The sequence below is a fragment of the Marmota flaviventris genome, chromosome 15 (genome assembly GCF_047511675.1).
Source record: "Marmota flaviventris isolate mMarFla1 chromosome 15, mMarFla1.hap1, whole genome shotgun sequence".
NCBI classification, from domain to species: Eukaryota; Metazoa; Chordata; class Mammalia; order Rodentia; family Sciuridae; genus Marmota; species Marmota flaviventris.
Window position 1 is genome coordinate 52,982,825 of NC_092512.1, and position 17,672 is coordinate 53,000,496.

Genomic DNA, 17,672 nt, shown 5'->3' on the forward strand with positions numbered 1-17,672 from the left:
GCTGCTTGATGTGATGAGGACTGTTCTGTTAGACCCAAAGTCGGCTGGCGTTGGCTCTAGCGTTCCGCAGAAGTGCTTTCCATTAAGGGTGAATTTTCAGCTGTTGTTCCATGCGTTTGCGGACATTCCAGCTCTGTGAACATCTGTTAGAGCCTTGAGGAGAAGCCAGGATTGGAACACAGATGGGCTGTTCATACTTGGCCACTGTGACTCTGCCAGCAGCTTTGCTTGGTTTGGCTTTCTTGGGGGAGCTTGGACTGGGTGCAGCAAACTGGGTGTTGTTTATTTAGCTATTTTTTCATGCTCTCCTCCTCCCGTGGCTTGCTTTCCTTTAGTATAACAGCTAGTAGTCTGTCTGTAGACAAAGTATTGGTTTCAAGTGGATGTAGTGAGAGAACTTTGAAAAGTCCTAAACTGCCATTTAAGGGGCCTCATCTTTGATTCAAGAACGACCTTGGGAGCTGGGAATGTGGCTCCATGGTAGACCACTTGTCTTGCATGCACAAGGCCCTGGGTTTGGTCCCCAGCACTGCAAAAGAAAGAAGAGAAAAGAAAAAAAAAAAAGACAAACATCCTTTTTTAAATAATTAAGCAATTTTTTGTAGTTGTAGATGAACAACATGTCTTTATTTGTTTATTTTTTTTATGTGGTGCTGAGGATCAAACCCAGTGCCTCACATGTGCAGGGCAAATGCTCTGCCACTGAGCTACAGCCCCAGCACACAACTTCACTTTTAAGACCACTTAAAACTCAGTTGTACAGCATCAATGTAACCACCCCCCATTGGCACCTTTAAGGTTCTTTCTAATTTTTCTCAAGTCTAATAATCAATATGATGAATCTTGATACATGTATCTTTGTAGACATTTTGAATTATTCTTAAGATAGATCCCTAAAAATTGAATTGGGTCAAAGTTATAGGCAATTCCAGATTTACAGATGACAGGTATCTATGCATGAGGAAATGATGGGCACAGAACTCTGACAGGTTCAGATACAATGGGATAGTAAATGTGAGATGGGGTGTTCAAAAAGAAGGGGGAAAGGAGAAAGACAGCTGCCTCTCTGTGGTTTGAGGAGAGCTTCCTCCCCCAAACAGTTTAGTCTTCCCACTATCTCTAATTATGTTTCTAAGTCCTCATTTGCAACTGTCTGCAGATCCACAGAAACTTCTCTAGCTATCCCTATAGACTGCAATGCAGCACAAAGGCCTTCCAATTGCTATGTTAATGACCCAAGTCATAAATTAGACAATATTTTTTCCTGTAGCAAATTCCCCATTCTCTTCTGGTAGATCTGCACTTTCTTTATATAGTTACTGGTGCAGGGTATGTAAGGTTAGAAAAGAAACGTACTACATAGAATAAAGAGAAAAACATCTGTAATTCAGCTCTCACTAGGCAGGGAATCAACATGGGCCTCCCCTGTTCAATTACAGCTAAAAAAAAAAAAAAGGGAAAAAGTCTTAACTGTGCTAGGAAATCTCAAATTCTACAGAATAGTAACCTTTTTGGCAAATGTGTTTGAATGCAGATCATTTACAAGGTGAATTTCACAAAATATTTAAGCATATTAAGATGTCACAGATGTGGCTCATCTCTGCAGGCCCTAAAACACAGCTTTCCCAAGATTGCACACAGCAAATGCCTATTGAACCAGATGCTGTATTAAGCACTGAGATAAGACTGTTGGGCAATAAATTGGGGTTCCTATTCCAAAAGAGCTTCCCATGCTTAACCCATATCTCTAGTACTTACCTGGTACAGTATCTCCAATATCTACCTGGTACATCCACAGCTTGCCTCTTTAAAACTCAGCAAAAGACAAAAGAGAAGGCAAAGCTTATCAGATTCTTTATATCCATTTCTTACTTCTCTTTAGCTCACCCATCTTTGGAGCCTTAAGCAGGGAACCTAAAGAAGTAACGTGCAACTGAGGAGGGAATAAATAATTGCAGATGGTATTTATCCTAATTCCAGGGGACATAGAGAAGTAGTTGCAAGATATGTCAGCGCTTTGTTGATTGGAGAGAGGACATTATGGGTCAGCTTCCTGGTATGTTGGGTTCTGATACCCCGACTTGAACTAATGAATGAAAACTAAGGAAAGGAGTTGTACCAATGACACTGATTTTTCTATAACCAGGATGAAGCTTTACTCCTTATCAGTTTAAAATATAAATGCTTCACTATTAGTGCAGGCAAGGAACAAGCAACTTATAATGCTTGTTTTGGCACAAAACTACCACTGTGATAATAATTTCCTAAAACAATCCCCAATTGGAGACCTTAAAATAATTCCTACAGTATAGAAGGAATTTGGCTTTATCTTGTGTAATACCATTAATTATACAAGACTTTGTCAATCTGACTCATTGGTAAAAACGATCAAATGGCACTGCCTAAATCTTGTAATTTTTTAGAATCTTGTTTTTCTACCATGAATGTGCAAATAATGTGTCTTTTCCATTTTCCCCCATTCTCTCAAGATAATTATATCACTTTCTCTGATCTCCTCAAGCCTCCCAGACAGCCTCACTCTACACTGAGCTTTGAACTTACTTCCTACCTCACTGAAAAATCAGAAGCATTCATTAAGGAATGCTTTTTATCCCCCTTGCACCAAATTGGCAAACTAGCTACATCTAAATTGTCCTTTTCCTGTGGAGAATGTTCCATCTCATCCAAGGCAGTCATGGGCGCCTTTTTCATCTTCTGCAAAATTCAACCATTACCTCTACTGCACTATCGATTTCTCCTTGTGTTTGCTAATCATTCCAATTTGCATAAGAACTCACTTCAGTATCCATCTTCCAACACCCCCCTTGACTGCTCATAGGTCAGCAGAATTTCTGGGAAAAATTGGCATCTACTCTCTTCATTGCTCAAATATCACTTATTTTCCAGTCTATCCCAGTTTGACCTCCATCCCCACTCCTCTACAAAACCTGCTATAGTCTGGGCCACCAGTAGCCCCATATGCCGAATCCAAGGGACACTCCTTAGTCCTTCTTCAACAATGTTGGTCACATCTTCTTTCCTGAAACACTTTCTTCTGTTTATCCTTTTAACACCATCCTGGTCCCTCCTCCCTCTGACTGCTGCTTTTTGTTCTCCAACCTGGAACAGCACATGAAGCAGTGTCTAGAGTGCTCTGATCATTCTAGATGATCTCCTCCAGACCCAAGTTGTAAAATGTTCCTTCAGCTCCTGATTCTAAATTCATATCTCTAGCTCTGACTTTCCTGAGCTCCTTCCTAGTTGCTGCTACCTTTTGATATATATAATAGGAATGTCAGTTTTAATATAACCAGAACACCATCCGTCCAGTGTTCAAACCTAAAACATGGGAGTCATCTATAACACCATCCCTTTGATCAGTCCTCATATTCAACCCGAAATATGTTGTGGGCGTGTCCACTTCTCTCCATCCTCAGGGCCCAAATCTTCTAAGCCAATCACTTGGTGCCCTTATTTGCTCTCTCCCCAAAAACAGACTAACTTTTTTTGAAACAGAAGCAATGTAGTGTTACTCTCCTCCTTCAATAACTCTTCTTTCAGAATAAAATCAAAATTTCTTACTCTCACCTACGAAGCCCTCCAAGATCTGGCATACCTACCTCTGTGCCTTATCAGACTGCTCCCTCCAGCACTTCCCTCTGAACACCATCCATCTTTCTCCCCACCCACTATTGTCAATCTGTTTCCTGTCTTCAAGACTTGGAAAAGTCTAGCTCTTAGCTTGGCTGATTCTTCTCCAGCTGTGCAGTGCCAGCTCAAAAGTCACCTGGTAGAGGCCTTGGGCTACATCTGAAACAGTTATCAAATATTATAATATGTTGCTTTACCACTACAATTTCATTTCCTGAAAATCAACCTCTTCTTTTTTTCTGTTCTCTATCCCATCACCTGGAATATTCCTTGCAAAACAGATATTTAGTTCAATGAATGAAAGAATATGGTCAGCAAAAAGGTTAGAAATAAATCAAAAAGCATTTTTATTTATTATGACTTTGAATTTGGACAATCAGGTACCTGTAATTTTGATTTGAGTCTTTAATTCCCTTAAATGGAAGATATTTTCTATAGTATAGCTTTATCACTTGAAAAATGGGCAAAATGCACTTGTTCATTATATTGTTAAGTTATGTACTATAAATAAAATAATGCTTTGAAGAAAAAAATTCCAAAAAGAAATCCTTTTGTGGACTTTGAGGTTGGGTAAGATTTAAGTTCCCCCACTTTTTTTTTTAACTGGGAAATGAACCCAGGGGCTCTTAACTGCCTAGCCATATCCCCAACCCTATTTATTGAGACAGGGTCTCACTAAGTTGTTTAAGGCCTTACCAAAATTGCTCAGGCTGTCCTGAAATTTGTGATCCTCATTCCTCAGCTTCCCTAGTCACTGGGATTCTAAATTCCCCTTTTGACTCAGCTTACATGTCATGTATTTAGAGTCATGACCCAAGGAAATCAGGGAAGCAGAAAATTACAAACTGTCTGCTTAGAATGAACAACAGGACTCAAGAGGATCCTAAAGGGCTTCTGACTTATGCCTTTGCTCTTGGCCTCTTTATATCCCTCTAACAGCTCCGGCTTCTTCAGCTCAGCACTGTACATTGCAGAAGGAGCATCACTGAGCACCGAGGGGCTGCACAGTGAAAAGGGAGGTCAGCCCCTTGAATGCTACTTGCCTTGCAGAACCTCTGGTATACATTAGACCAATGAGCTCATGAAACCCACAGAAACTGGTGGGCTTCTTCCATGGCTAAGAATCTGCTCAGACTGCAGCAACATGCTGCTACACTCTGTCCTCTGCTCGCTATGCTAAAAGCAGCCCTTCTCTAACTGACCCTAATAAATTCTGGAAGTTTCTAAGGGCTTCTTCAATTCAGAAACCTAGAGGAAGTCACCAGTGGGGGTGCTTGTCATAGATATCTGGATGCTGATCCCATCAATAGCAGCCAGATGAGTCATCTTCTGAACACGTGAATGGTTGCCTTGTTGAACCAGGGATATGATGATGGGAACCACAAGGATGTGACGGCAGAAGTTCTAGTAGATGGAAGCTAAGCTACCTCTATCAGTTAAGGGAAGGGTTCACCACTGCTGTTTGTTGGTCAAGGGAGGCTTTCTGTTAGGATAACCCATTTCCAAACCTCAGCACCTCAACACAAAAAGGATTTGTTTATTTTTCATGCCTAAATCCAATCAGATCAGTAGGGGTAGTAAGGGAGGTGAGGTGTCTCTGCCCCCACACAGCCCTCCAGGGACCCATGCTCCTTCCTCATAGTGCAGGGGCTCTTAACCTGAAGTCAAAGGTGCTCACAGGGTGTGTGGAATTTGTGGGCAGGGTCTAGGACTTGGATAAGGAGGAAAGCATATCCTTCTTTTTCCTGTAAACACAATTTAACATTTCCTGCAGTTCTGCAGTTGTGATTGAAGGCATCAAGCCATAATATTAGCGCCACCTGTGACTTTAATACCAATAGAAATCACAGATATTCCATATCACATTAAAATTTTAGTAGATATGTGAAATACTGTTTATGCTTAACACTACTCTGAAATCATAGCTATTATTAGACCTACTTCAAGATCTTGTTATTTAATCAGTGAATTAGAGAATGCATATATTATCACAAAATATTTTAAATATTTTTATAACTGTATAACAGTATACTTGCTTTTCTTTTTAATTCTATGTATTTTATTTTTAAATGTTAAAAAGATTATTCTGAGAAGTCCATAGTTGCACCAGACAACTAGTTCATGGTAGGCAGAAGTTGAAGAACTCCTGATCAATGATTCTGCTATCCCCAAAATCCTTGTGTGTCCTCTGCATCTGGTCAGTGGAATGGGTTGGGAGGTGATACTGGGAATTACTTTAGGTTTGAGGCTTAGAAGGAATGTGTCACCCTTTCCACATTGCATCAACATAGTTCAGTCACAAGATCCCTCTTGGCTATAAGGGAGGATGGGAAATGAGGTCTGGCTATGTGGCTGGGAGGAAAACATACTAGGACTTGGTGAGCATATGAAAATGACTCTCACCTTGTCCATGGGAACAGTATGCAAACAGATAGCATCCCAATGAGAAGAGGCTCCCTGGAGAAATTCATTCCCTATCAAATTCATTCCAGGAGGCATACCATAATAGTAGAATAGCTGCTGTTCATTAATGATTACTCCTGTTGGTATTCTGCTGATTGGTTTCCATGACCTCATGTAATTCTCATAATAACCTTGAGATAGTATTATTGTTATTTATTTCTTATAAATAAGAACACTGTGGACTTGAGAAATCTAAAATGGTGTCCTTAATCACTGTGCTGCATTATTTTTTGGAAAAACACTAAGACTCTCATTGAAGAACATGGAATTTCATACTGATGGGTAGGATGGACTGTAGAGTCAGACTTTCTGGATTCATACTCCAGCTTTGCCATTACCTAGATCATTGACTGGGCACTTTTACTAAAGCTCTATATGCATCTGTAGAACAGATTAATTTTAGCATCCCCATTTTAGGATTAGCTGATATCAACACTTAGAACAGCTCTTGGCACCTACACTGGTATGTGAGCCACTGTTATTGCTTAATGCCACTGTGACCATCTATGTGAATATGATCTGAAATACTAGAGAAGGACTTGGTTCTCATGAAGAATTTGGGGAAATGTCTGAGGTCACCAAGATCCTCACCAGCCCAGGAAGGTCCTACAATGGTTACTGCTGAGGTACAGTCAAGAATTGTTAGCTCTCTAAAGAAGTGGGGGCAGTGTTGGATGACAGAAAGTGAACATCAGTGAGTGAGTTTTCATTTTAATGTTAGCTTTCTCTGCCCTTCCTAGAACTCAATGAAGGTGATGTTCAAATGCCTCTGGAAGAACTGTGGCAAGGTGCTGAGCACTGCAGCAGGCATCCAAAAACACATCCGGACCATTCATCTCGGGTAAGGCAGCCCTCCCTTCATACCTGAGGTAGACTCTGTTGATTCAGGGTAGGACACTTGCACCCAGAGACTGCATGACACAGTGCCTCAGGAGTTCTGGACATGGGGCCAGCTGGCTCTTCCTTATCTCTAGAGAGATGGCAAGTTCCAAGAATAGGCCAGGATGTCCCAGGACAGAGAACAGGGATTTAATGTAAGACCTGATTGACTCAGTCACATTAGGCAGGTCTCTGCTCTGAACCCCAGTTCCCCCTGAAAATGACTAGTTCTGCAACATCATATAGGAGGGTAATAGATCAAACATGTGTGAGAAACACTTATAAAGTATACAATACCAGAATAAGGGTTCCTAAACTGGGGTCTATGGTTGTGTTTCAAGGGGTTTCTTGACCCCCTTAAAATTATCTATAATATGAAATGTGCAATTATTTTTTGCAGTGGAGAATATTCATAACTTTGAGTCTCAAAATCCTATATTGCCTATAAAAGGTTTTAAGAACCACCACCCAGTCAAGTCTACTGCTTGACTTCTTACAATGCCTGATGGTATGGCTCAATCTTTCTATGGCTCAAATTCGTGCTTTATTTATAAAATTTATACTTTTCCTTGTGTTATATGACAACTCTCTTAAGGAAAGATAAAATGGAGTTTGGGGCACCACAGCCTTTGAGCTTACAGCAGGAGCACAGTGGTGTTTGGCAGTCTCCAGCTTTTGTCCTGTGGCCATCTGAGACTGACTTATCAGGGACCCTGAGAAGCTGTTTATCACAACCAGTATGTGTAAGACAGACACAAACACACAACAAAGCCTTCATGTTTAGATACAGAGGAATCCTTTTGTCAAGATGGGTGTGGAGAAATAAGTGCAATGGTCATTTGCCTGGTGAGGGATTAATTTAGGAAATACATCATCCATAAAATGTAGTGTAGGCAGAGGGGAAAAAAAGGAATTTTGCTAATCTGTGAGGGTCAGCTCCATGAATGACTGTGGAGAGAGCAGTTATTTGGCTCCCTAACTCTGCAGGGTGATGTATGGGAATACACCAGATTGGGGTGGCCCCTAGAAGTCACCAAGCACTGTGTGTCTGGCGCAGTGTGGCTTGGGCTTTTGCTCCCTGGCCACGGTATGCCTGTATGTGAAGTAGTGCTGCATTGAAATATAGCTGTGCATATCACCCCCACTTCAAGACAATTCATAACATAACAAGAGTTATTTAAAGGTTTAGAAAGAACTTCCTGAAGCAATAGCCAAGAATTGTTAGCTTTCTAAAGAAGTCGGGGGAGTGTTGGATGATAGATGCTGGGTGTTTGTCTTAAAGTTCATTCATCTGCCCAGAAAATTGAATCCTTTTCAACCCCACTTAGAAGCACACACACACACACACACACACATATATATATATATATATATATATATATATATATATATATATATATATATATATATATCATGAGTGGTATCACAAAATTTTCCTATGCACTCCCAGGGAACACTCACAGTGGGTGGAATTCAAAATGTAGCCACTTTATTTTGCTTCCCTAGGTATCCGCTTTTTACTGATGTGCTCTTAGAATTGCTCAGTGAACTGTAACCCTGCCAGCCATCCCCCCAGGAAAGGTCCTTGTAGGACTCTAAGGCCAACCTATGTTTATGAAGCCCTGTGTCTGAGTGCTCTCATGACTGGGAAAGACAACTGCCCTCACCTTAATCCATGAGCATCATTATGTGACTATGGGGACACAGCATTTTTAACAAGTACTAGCTGTGTGTAGGTGTGGGAGGAGAGCCTGTCAAAGCCCAGAGAAAACATGTCTTGCCTCTGATGTAGCTACAGTGCACACCATGCCAGTATAAAAAGCACACTGTTTTTCTCTTAAATCACACTCGGTTCTTGTATACTAAGGGCTGATTCTGATTTATCACCCTGGAGGACTCACGATTTCCCCCAGGTCTGTGTGTCTATTAGTAGCACTTGGCAACGAGCAGCAGTGCAGCCTGCCTTTAACTGGAAAGGAAGTGGGACAGGAATAGAACAGATCCTCATTCTTCATCTCTCTCTCTGGGGTCTTCAGTGGTATGCTGGTCAGCAAGCCAAGCCCAAACAGACCTGATATGGCACAGAGAGCTCAGGGGAAATGGAACCAGACTGGGAGAAGCCACTGATTTGGCCAAACAGAAAGTCCTGGGGAGGGCAGTTTATTTTAGGTTCTAGTAGGGATCATTAGTGGAGAAACACGTTTGTTCTGAGTCAGTGATCTGCAGCTGCTGCTGGACATGTCCATGAAATGAGGGGTGCCGTGGTCTCTCTCAGCCATCCCATAGAACCAGGTGCCAACAAGTCTAATAAATATTTTCTAAGCAAATAGTTATTTTATTTTACTCAGAACTTTCTGTGGGAAAGTACAATTTTTCTTGACTTAGGAAGAACTTTGAAAGCACCTGGAAAGATACATTCCTAGTGATACTGAAAATTGAAGCCTTTTAACATAGTCCTTATTTTTATTTAAAATAAAAAACACATCAAATTTATTATGTGTCAGGTACACTTGTGAGCACTTTGTTCATTTAGTCCTCATGTCAAAGCAGGCATACTCATTATCCCCATTTTATAAGTGAAGAAACTGAGGCATGAGGGCCATGTGTAAGCTTCCAAAGTCAAACCCGCTATTAGGAAGTGTCAATCAGGAACTGAGCCTGTGAAGCCCAACTCCAGAATCCATGGTCTCGGTCCCTGCAACAACAACGTCAGCTGAATTCATCGTTCAACATTTAACAGGTACCTGCTCACACCAAATGCACTGATGTGTATGTAGGGACAAAGGTCAACAGCAAGACATATCCCTAGAGAAGAACAATCAGAGTGAGATCGCAGGTCAGAAAAAACTACAGGGCTGCAAGTGTAGCTCAGTGGCAGTGCACTTGCCAGTCAGGCAAAAGGCCCTGGGTTCCATCCCAGCACTACAAAATAATATGATAATTACAGAAATACAGCAAGTGGTGAATTCAAGGGATGAACACACTTTACAGGGAGCACAGAGAACTAAGAGGAGTTAAAAGTCCTGATGCCTCACCTTCAAAACACATCCAGACTTTGACTTCCCATCACTTGGATCACTGTCAACCTGGCCCCGCCACTGCCAGTGTTCAGCAACAGCCTTGCACAGCCTTTCACTCCTGTCCTTGCCCTCCTGTCCTCTAGTCAATAGCCAAAGTGATCCTTTAAAAAAAAAAAAAAATGCTTTCAATTTCTCAAAGTCCCCATTGACTTCTATCACATCCAGAATAAGTGCTAAAGCCATCACTGTGGGCAGTGAAACGCCACTGGTCGTCCGTGCTGCCATGCCTTGAGCTCCAGACACTAGCCTCTCTCTACTCCTTGGAAAGCACCAGACTCACCAGGGAGCCTCATGTAACTCTTCCCCCAGTCCTTCCCATAGGCCCACATGGTCTCTCCCTCACTTCATTCAGGCAAGTGTCTGCTTAAATGTCACCTTCTCAGAAAGGCTTCCCTTGAACACTCTAGGTAAGTATCGTGCCCCTTCCCAATCACTTACATTGCTCAAGGACACTCTTGTGCTGCTGAATTTTTCTTTCTGGGACTTACCAATATCTGATATATTAAACATCTGTCTCATCTACTAGACAGCGAGTTCCAACAAGGCAGTGTCTATGTTTTATTCACTATAGTATAAGGAGGCTCTAGAACAGTGTGGATAAACTAGATTGATTGATTTATAAATTATTGTCATAAGATTGAACTAATGAATAATTGAATGGATTTCTTTATCTTAGTCCATTTTCTGTTGCTGTTACAAAATTCCCAAGACTAGGTAATTTATAAGAAATAGAAGTTAATTTGGCTCATGGTTCTGGAGGCTGAAAGTCCAAGACCATGGTACTAACATCTGCTCAGCATCTGGTAAGGACCTTCTTGCTGCATCATAGCATGGTGGAGGACATGATGTGGGGAGACAGAGCATGCTGCTAGCTTGAGTCTCTCTTCCTCTTCCTATAAAGCCAGTAAAGTCATCATGGTGGCCCCACCCTGTGGCCTCATCTATCCTAACTACCTCCCAGAGGCCCCATTTCAAAACACCATTAATATAGATAGTCCCCGTACGTTAGGGGACTAAGTTTCTGACACATGAACTTTGGGTGGACATGTTCAGATGAAAGCAGATGTCAAGAAAGACCTCCCTAGAAATGGATATTTGAGTATTGCAGGATAAGCAAGAGATTTCAAGGCAGACGAGAGAGAAGAAAAGCATCCTAGACGGAGGACTAACATGTGAGATTTCAAGGCTGAGCACATCTGTTTGCTCTCTCCTGCTTTAGGCGTGTTGGAGACTCTGACTACAGTGATGGAGAGGAGGACTTCTACTACACAGAGATCAAGCTCAACACAGACTCAGTGGCAGATGGACTGAGCAGCCTGGCCCCAGTTTCACCCTCCCAGTCCCTGGCTTCCCCTCCTACGTTCCCCATCCCAGATTCCAGCAGAACAGAAACTCCTTGTGCCAAAACCGACACCAAACTGATGACACCATTGAGCCGCTCAGCTCCCACCACCCTCTACCTCGTGCACACCGACCACGCTTACCAGGTGACTGGCACGGGACTGGGAGAGTGATCATTCTGACACTGACCAAAAGCCGTAGCCATCTGACCTGGAAATAGATACCTCAGTGGAAAACAACTCACATACTGCAGCCCAGTAGCCAAGTTTACTTTTTTTCTCCTCTTAAAGCCAACATCTCACATAGATGGATGATTATTCTTGGATTCCCAGTGCTGGCTGAAGGTTCCTTCCCTTAATGATTGCTATGAGGATTAAAATCTTTTAATATTGTAAAGCCCTCAGAATGATGCCTGAGACATCATATAAGTATCTGTTAAGTAAAAAGCTAAGCCTTGGAAAGCTTTGGTACAATGATAGTACTACTCCAAATCTGGGACCTCATTTATACCCTGCCTTTTAAATGGGTAACTAATTCTCAGACTGAAGTAGTGGTTTTCAGTATCCCCCAGGTCAATGTGCAAGTATCACCTGGGAACTGGTTAGGAAGGGAAATTCTTGGGAATCCCCCAGACCTATAGGATCAGAGCAAGGGACAGACCCTCCAGCAGATGCTGATTCACACTAAAGTCTGACAAGTCCTTAGAGACAGATCCTGCAAATGCAGGGCCTGGTTAAAACTCCTTCCCACCCCCAAGGTTCTCAACTACCTTATGTAACCCTTAAAAATCTCCTTTATGTACTTGTAATGGTGTTCTTCCAGCCCTGTTTTATAAACTTTCCATATAACTGAGTAGTATCCACTCAAATTGAAACACCAGATTGTTTGAATCTTTCTCTGATCCTTAGCTATCTACTTTTTGGTCTGTCCAATTTTTTCACTATCATTAATAACTCCACTATGAACCTCTCTGCCTGACTTAAATTCTCAGAAGAGAAATTATTGAGTTATCTGGAACATGAATGAACAGTTTCTGAACCTTGCTGTGTGTTGCTGAAATACTTTCCATGGTCCCAGATACAAAACCACCACTACTAGTCTATATGTTTGTAATAAGAAAAACTAAGCCTACAGAGGAAGAATTCAGCCACTTATTTAGCAGTGTTGAACTCAAGAGCAATGATTAAACTACTTGGTGCAATAAATTTAATTCCTGACCCTTGTTGGTCAAAAAGAATAATTCATTCATTTGTTTTTAATGTGTCACTATTGCCCTCCAGAAATCATGGACTTGAAAAAATGAATTAAATCATTCTGCTCATCTATGTAATAAGAGAACTGGAACCCACACTAGGTGATATAAAAGGTCCTTCCCAAAAGGAAGTATTCATAATATTGGGACTTTTCTGTTTCTAGTCATTATAAATATTCAGCACAGAAAATTCTAATATCTTAGCCCCACTAAAAAAAAAAAATTCATCCCTAATCCCAACAACCAGAGGTCCCCTCGGTTAATGGTTTTTGGGTTTTTTTTTTTTTTTTGTATGTCTTTTAAGATTTTGTTCTGTGTCTATGAATAGACACTTTTTTAAAATGGAGGAATCTGGGGACTCTATAGTAGCACTGTCTTTACTCTGGATTATTTTTTTTCTATAAATGTGTTGCTAACATTTCCCATGCCAATCAGCCTTCTTCAACAACAGCATTTTAATGACTCTTTGGGTATGTCATGATGTGTTTACCTGTATTCCTATTATTGAATATTCATGTTGTTTCCAGGGTTTTTAATACACATAATACATAATTCTGCAAGGAACATCCCTGTATCCATTTCTTTAGAATGAATTCTTAGAAGTGTAATAACTAATTCATAGAATACTAAGAATTTTGATACATATTACTAAAGTACACTCCTAAAATATACCAATTTGCACACCATTTCCCAGTTTACTCAATAAGTTTATATTTCCAAATTTGATAGGACACCTATATACTACTATTCCCTATCATAAATATGTGTATACATAATAAAATTTCTTTTTCAGAAATTGACAGCCAAAAAGAGTCTTGTTGGGCTGAGGATGTTGCTTAGTGGAAAAGTGCTTACCTAGTGTGCACAAAGTCCTGGGTTTAATTCCCAGCACCACAAAAACAAAACTTCTTCTTGATAGATTGCTTAGATATATATAAGAAAATCTATTTCTGGCTACTCCTTTGACCCCATTTAATCTCTACCTATTAGATAATTATTCCAAGTTATTCATACAGCTAGACCATTCCTAAAGGCCCTACTTTGGTAAGGTAAGGAGAGCTTAAGGCTCCAAGGAAAAAAATCTTTCATAAGAATTTTCTCTGTTTCCTATTTAACAGGCCACACCCCCCGTGACTATTCCAGGATCGGCCAAGTTCACCCCTAACGGCAGCAGCTTCAGCATTTCTTGGCAATCTCCTCCAGTCACTTTCACAGGCATTCCAGTAAGTAGAAAAACAAAGAAGCCAGAAATCTGGGCAAAGCCAAATGTAAATTTAGAGGACAAATTGTAGAAACGTGCAAGTAAAAAACAAAAACCAGAATGCCAAAAGTTCTCTATTTCTTAATATTTATAAATTCATCAGCAAGGTTATCTTGTGGCTCAGACAGATCCAACTTCTCTGCGAAAAGATGTTCCACTGTTGTTTTCGAAAACTTCTAGAAGAGTTTTTAACTGGTGACAACAACTTATTGGAAATACAATTTTTTGAGTTGGCAGTATGTTTGTTTCCAAAAGACCATAAAATGAATAGCTGAACTCACCTTGTATGGAAAAGGTGACATTCGTCATTCTAAGGAGCTATAAAATTCAGTCCTTTGAAATTATTGTTCTGTTGGTATCTAATTTGAAAGTTCAAAAATAGATAGATTGAACTCTTCTTTTTTTTTTCTTTCAAAGCCTGAATCATCCATGCTGATGGACAACTTGAAAATAAATGAGTACTAAAATACAACCAGATTTAAGAAGTACATAAGAATTAACTTGACATATTAAATGATTTAGTCTGATAAATCACCGTGAGTTAACTTGATTCCTAACCATTTATTTAGAAACATACCGGGTCTTATAGAGCTTATCACAAAATAGCCACAGACTTGTACACCGTTGATGCTGGCGGCGGTGTGTAACTTCTGATAAGGTTCAGAAAGTGGTTTATGACAACAGATGTTACCTTATTTTCTCTTCTGCACCCCTCCCCACAAGGACCTCACAAAAGCTTCTTATTGTCAACCACTGGCAACTCCCAGAGGTTCCCAGTAAAGTCTAAAGCCTCCGGTGGAGCTGATAAAAAATGAAAGTGGCTGAATGAATTATGCTGTGCTCTGCCAATGAATATTTATTAAATCCCATAGAGCACTAGCCAACAATAAAAATCATCCTGCTGGCAGCAATTTGGGAAATGGTGGCTTCCAGAAAACACTCCTGGAATGTGATTTTAAACAATATCATGGAACTGGAGTCGTTATGAAAGTTGCCTGTTTGATTGAACAGTGGTAACTGCTGGCAGCTCTGGAAGAGTGAATGACCTTGTTAGAAGAGAACAGTTCAGATGTGCAGGTATTAGTTTTGCTTCTAGAAAAAACATGGATCCACTGGTGTACGTGTGAGAGATTAACAGTCTGTCCTTTTAGGGGCTTTTTCCTGGATAGACATATGGAGGCCCAGAGATCATCTTCCTATCTTGTCTGAGTCAGCCCTTCTGTGCTAACCTAGAACGGCAGCCCCAGCTACAGACTTGCCATCTAATTTCTGCCTTGGAAGGAATTAGATGGCTTGGAAAGAACTTCAAGAGCACATACCATGTTGGTCATTTGATGTAAAAACTTTCCTAGTGTATAGGTGGAACAGCCCTCTTCAAACTCCTTTTTAGATGACCCCGGTGACCAGCCAAACTGGAGTTACTTTCCCCCTTTGCTTTCTTAACCACACTGTCTCCTGAGCTCTAGAGAAGTCACTGAGTGGTTTCTTACTAGCTGCCTAGAAATGTCTTACACAGTAGGATGCCAGCCAGCAGGCCTTGTGGTGTTTGTTTTCCAACAATGAAATTGTAAAGCTCTGGCATGGACACTGTGTACATCTCTACCCGAATCTCAACACAGAGGAGTTTTTGCAGAGTCCCTGGTTTCCCTGTGTTGGTTACCAGGGATATTATAGCAGAAAACTTAGACAGAAAGTATCTACAGTGGCTGAGTTAAGTAGGTATTTAACTAAACTTCTATGTCAGCTTCTAATTTATTCTTTCACCAGAGAATTCCAAGTCTGTCCGGTTGTATAATCTGTCATAGCCATGACTGTAGACTGTTTTAGCAGTCAAGAGCTTGCCATTCCTACTTTACAAACGGGGGTATTTTCCTTACTCTACAAAGGCAACACGACACTAAGAACATTCCCTGTGTTGCCAAATCCCCTATTAATACTATTTTGTTTTTTAAGAACAAATGGATATTTGCCATCCTATTCCTTCTATGGGTGAGTAGCTTTCCTAACAGTCTGCACCATGTAGAAGCAGGACTGCTGCACACCCTGTGGGTGCTGGTGGAGCTCTCTGACCTGCCCAGAAGTGCTTGTCCTAGGCCCTAGAGGACAGGCAGACTCTAAGATGGAATTCCTCCCTCCTAAATTGGTAATAGTTTCAGACAGAAGATCTCAAAGTTTTAGTGAATTAGTATTAATGTCTTCAGTTATATCCAAACTGTAGAATAGAGCAGTTTCTATATTATAAAACACTTTTAAAACAAATGCCCCAAGGTTGTCAGCCTCATTTAGGTTTACTTTCCTCTCTCATTTTTGAGACTTGGTATTGAAGAGAGATTTTGAACACTTTCTAGAGAATGGGGAAAATCGCCTTCTGAGAAATCCCAGGGTTTGTAGGATTTTACTTATTCATTTGTCTGTGCTAGATTTTCTTGAACATTAGGTTTTAATGAGTTCCCTAAGTAAGAACCCTTCCCCGAGGTGGGTATCCAAGAAGGCTGATCTGCATATTTACAAGCACTGTAGTTTCAGTCTTTTCTAGCCTAAGGCTGCTAGGAAGGGGAAGGGAAAGGAGATCCTCATTAATTACAGCTTTTTTTAACCTGTTTTTCTCTCATGGCCTGCCTTTAGTTCTAATTATCTCCATGCCTTTCTCTGTCTTTTTATGACAGAAAGCCAAAATCTCTTGGCTCCTTCATTAGTCACCTCAAGCTACCATAACAAAATAGCCTAGACAGGATGTGTTAAACAGCAGAAATCTATTTGCTCACAGTTCTGGAGGCTAGAAGTCCCAAATCAAGGTATCAGCCAATTTAGTTCCTGGTGAAGGCTCTTTCTGGTTTGTAAATAGTCACTTTCTGACTGTGTCTTCACATAGTTTTCCTTTGTGTGTGTAATACATAGCAAGAAAGAATGAGGGTGGAGAAGGAGAGGAAATCAGGTAGAATAAGAAAAAAGGTACATAACAGCCAATTTTCTGATGGCTCTTCTTATCAGGGCACTAATTCTATTAGATTAGGGGCTCATCCTTATAATCTAATTTAACTTAATGCTTTAAAGACCTTATCTCCAAGTATAGTCACTCTGGGGGCAGGTAGAATTTCAAAGTATGAATTTGGTGGGGAGGGGGTGCCACGGGCATAGCAGTGCTTAAATGTTAGATTCTTAGTTGGTTTGGGTTTGTTTGCTTTTTAATGCCTTGAGAAAGGGTTCAAATTAGTATAAGAGATTAAAACCAACCAAAGGTCTTTTCTGTTTGAGAAACAGAAAGTTACAAAGTAATTCCTCCAACACATTTACAGAAGTATGACATTTACATTTTTGTACTCAGGGAGGCTCAGCTGCACATCCTGACTCTGGCATCTATGAACTCTGACCTCCAACCAGTCACTTGACCTTTGTTGAAGGAGTGACCTCCATTCTCATTCTACCTGGTAGATATGTGTGGTGCAGCACTGTGCCTGGCATATGGCCAACACTGTGGAGCTCTTATTATTACTGCCATTGTTACTATTAAACAGGGATCAGAGGAAGTGGATTCTCCCTATTTAAGATTGTTTCATATAACACAAATATACTCAACACCAGGGAAAAATTAGTTTAGAGTTTTTTAAGCTCATCTGAGGTTTCACCTAATCAGTAGACTAATTATGGACATGTAGCCTATTTTATTTACTTAGAAATAATGTTTAGTACATCAAATACTTAATAAAACATGCTTCAAGATAGAACTCAGAAAAGGTTAAGAAAT

At 40.6% G+C, this 17,672-nt stretch overlaps 1 protein-coding gene across 1 annotated transcript in view; it reads left to right on the forward strand.

The window, feature by feature from the left end:
• Window positions 1-17,672, forward strand: part of Znf704 (zinc finger protein 704) — a 196,785-nt gene that overhangs the window by 162,684 nt on the left and 16,429 nt on the right. Inside the window, exons 5-7 of the mRNA XM_027952803.2 lie at window positions 6,855-6,955; window positions 11,293-11,560; window positions 13,785-13,889. Of these exons, the coding sequence (XP_027808604.2) occupies window positions 6,855-6,955; window positions 11,293-11,560; window positions 13,785-13,889 (474 nt within the window). The remainder of the gene's footprint in view (window positions 1-6,854; window positions 6,956-11,292; window positions 11,561-13,784; window positions 13,890-17,672) is intronic.